At 42.7% G+C, this 3278-nt stretch overlaps 1 protein-coding gene across 1 annotated transcript; it reads left to right on the top strand.

Moving 5' to 3' along the window:
- Window positions 1-477: 477 nt before the first annotated feature.
- Window positions 478-3040, top strand: ptges (prostaglandin E synthase). Its single transcript, XM_061075654.1, has 3 exons — window positions 478-668; window positions 792-874; window positions 1940-3040. The coding sequence occupies exons 1-3, from the start codon at window positions 552-554 to the stop codon at window positions 2187-2189; spliced, it is 450 nt and encodes a 149-aa protein (XP_060931637.1). The 5' UTR covers window positions 478-551; the 3' UTR covers window positions 2190-3040.
- Window positions 3041-3278: the final 238 nt, after the last annotated feature.

Here is a 3278-nt window from a genome sequence, read left to right as displayed (position 1 = left end):
TCAGCCACAATAATAAAATGCTACTCACAGACAAAGTTATATGGGGAAATGTATTGTATTTCTAACATGTTGCAACGGTCCCAACCAGAATTGGGGTCAAAATCTGACTTCTTCCACGCAAATAAACATATAATTTTATGAGTCATGTGTCATCATCTTTCAATAATGTGGGTAATTAGTAGAAAAATGTAAGTTATGCATATAAAAATCTGGTTGCTTGAGTCCAAACAGCTTTTGAGAAATGTTGCAACCGCCTCCGCTCTCCTTTTCTTTTACTTTCTTACAAAGGCCACTAAACAGTTAAGCGAAGCCTCAGGGGATCAAGTTTGGAGTGGCAGAGAAAACTGCAGAATGAACCATGGATTACAAATTTCCGTCTCCTGATTAACCTGCCATCATCGCTGAGTGGCTGCTGACGTCAGTGACGCTACAAAAAAAGCCTGCGCTCAGAGGCACTCTCACTTTCTGCAGCTTTTACGCACGCACCAGCGCACCAGCCCCGGAGCGGCTCCCTCTGCAACTCACTTTGGATCAAACTCATCTCAACAGCAATGGCAGTCATGATAAGAAACGAGGTTTTCACCTGCTTTGTGTTCTACGGAGTGCTGCTGGTGGTCAAAATGTACATCTTAGCGATTATAACGGGGCAAGTGAGACTGCGTAAAAAGGTGAGTCCAGGATTCCGAAGGAAACAAGGAAACCAGCGGTGAAAAGTCATATTGTTGCATTAATATCAACTTATTCTTTGTTTTTTTCGCTGATCGACTTTTGTTTTCGTTCTTTCCTGAAAGGCTTTTGCCAACCCCGAGGACTCGCTGAGACATGGAGGTATACAGTATTACAGAGAGGACCCATATGTCGAGAGATGCCGGAGGTAAGAGCAGAAAAACATGCTTTTATTTTTGTAAAAAAAAACTTGCATACTTTGTAGAGCTTTCAGACCCAAAAACAAGCTATTACCCTGATAAATATAGACACAATAATAAATTTGTGGCTTTAAGCAATAAACAATACTTATGTAAAGTTCTTTGAAATGTTGCTCTTGTTAGTGACGTCTCACCACAGGAACCTTCCTAAATATTGTCAAACCCTCAGTGTCTACATGAGGATGCTGCCCTCATGGTTATTATTCAATATGTGTGATTGCAGAACTAATTTATTCCTCAGTCTGTCAAACAGTTTGATCTCTAAGAATACCGCAGTGACCCTGTGTGGAGAGATAATTAGGATTGCATAGCAGCAGTGTATTATATCATCACTTTATCAATACCTTATGTTGAAGGGTTGAAGTGTGTTAATATTTCTTACGCAACGCTTCAGTCAGACAATGTGTTTTCCTCTAGTGATATTCAACAAGAGTTGGCAGCCCTTAGCGCTCTTGCTTTGTTTGAACTTGTCACGATCCGTGACATTAAAAAGCAGATGTTTTTCTGCTTGAATAAACTTTTCCTTCTGCTTACTTATCTGTCTGTCATGGATCACCCATGGAACATGTGATGGGAAATGCATTGGCAGGCATTGACACATTTTTGGGTGTTTTATTCTTTTTCTTTGGGCTTCTCTTACGGGTTCAGATAACCTGCAAACCTAATCATTTATATAGTAATGTACGCTTCCCAGAAAAAATATTATTCCACATTTGAACCCAATGGGAGGAGAGGAAGCGAGAGAACAGAGTGGCCGTTTTGCCAAAAAAAAGAAAGTCCCACTGCTGTAGAACGCGGTTCAATTGAGATGAACAGGTCTGAACTAAACTGATGAGTCACCACAGTGATAAATCACAGTATTCCATGTTGGTTAAGGCCTTTTTCCTCTTTCAGACACTCCAATTCCCCAGAAAACCAAGATAGTCCAAATAATGAGAAACCGAAATAGAGGAAGAATCCTTTGTCGTACTTTGTAAAATCAGATGTGTGACTGAGTCCTTCCTCTCTTACAGAGCTCATGTTAACGACATGGAGAACATCTTCCCCTTCCTCTTCCTGGGCGCCATCTACTCCCTGACGGGCCCCTCACTGGCTGTGGCCCGCCTACACTTCCTCGTCTTCTTCATGTGCCGCGTGCTGCACAGCGTTGCCTACCTGCTGGCCCTACAAGCACCGACCCGCTCCGTGGCCTACACCTTCGCACAGATACCTTGTGTCTCCATGGCCGTGCAGATTCTCATGGCGGTTGCAGCTTATGCTTGAACACCCGTCGTTGAAGGCTTGAGGTTGTGGCTCGTAAGATCTGTGGCCTGTGTCAGAAAAAAAAGCAGGAGGCGGATACTGAGCAGACTCCTGGGAGGGAGATCGTAAAAAGACAAGAATGTCAGCGAGAGTGCAATACACTGCGAGGAGTGTGTGATCACGCCTATACCGGGTTTTGTGAGATTTTTTCAGTATTTTAGTTTAGAATGTTTTAAAAGTTCAGTGAAGTTGACATTTTGTAGTGTACTTGTGTATTTAAAATGCAAATGAAGGTTGTTGCTCATCTTGTTTTCTCTGAAACCAGCTTTCGTTGAATTGAGGATGGAATTTGACACTCACAGTTGCCGACACTTGGCTCAAACTACTCGGGAATATTTTCCAGCACTGCATTGCACAATGTGTTGATCCCCCACCCCCTTTTTTTGTGTGTTTACACACAACACAGACATTCAGGTGGTGTCCTATCCACAGCGGCCTCTTCGGTTTCCTGTGTAGATATTCCATCTGTTGCGTTAACATTTGTTTGCATTGCTACATTCAACAAGGCATAATGGATCCTGGCATGATGACGTACGAGGTGCTGACAGATTTTAATACCACTCGGCCGAATAGTTTTCAAGAGAATGCTTTCAACTGTGTGTCTCTTTAAGAGCCTTTAAAGGAAAAGGAAAGGTAAACGAACACTGTTTGTACTGAGACATGTATCTGACAAGAACCTGCAGAGAAAGAAGATCACAAGTGTCATGTGAAAGAGCTCATCTGTGAAAACTGTTTTTAAAAAGTATTGTAATCATAATTTATTGTTCAGCGTACATTTTGAAAGGGAATAAATCAAACCGAGCTGACCCATCCTTTACTTGAACACAATTACTCCAGTATTTTAATCATTTTAGCAGATGGATCACTGTTTACTTTGCCTGGCCGTGCAGAGACAGTGTGCTGTATTGTTAAGGGGACGGGGGGCCCCACTTTCCCTGTGGCAGTGTGAGATGATCCAGAGGTCTGAGGCAGGCCTCCAGCATTCCTCCGCTTGTTATGTAAGACCTTTTTGGCCGTGCTGCTCTCTTTTTTCATATCCTGAGGGGCTGG

The sequence above is a fragment of the Limanda limanda genome, chromosome 1, assembly GCF_963576545.1.
Source record: "Limanda limanda chromosome 1, fLimLim1.1, whole genome shotgun sequence".
Taxonomy (NCBI): Eukaryota; Metazoa; Chordata; class Actinopteri; order Pleuronectiformes; family Pleuronectidae; genus Limanda; species Limanda limanda.
The sequence above is the reverse complement of the archived record's forward strand: the minus strand, read 5'-3'. Positions and strand labels throughout refer to the sequence as shown.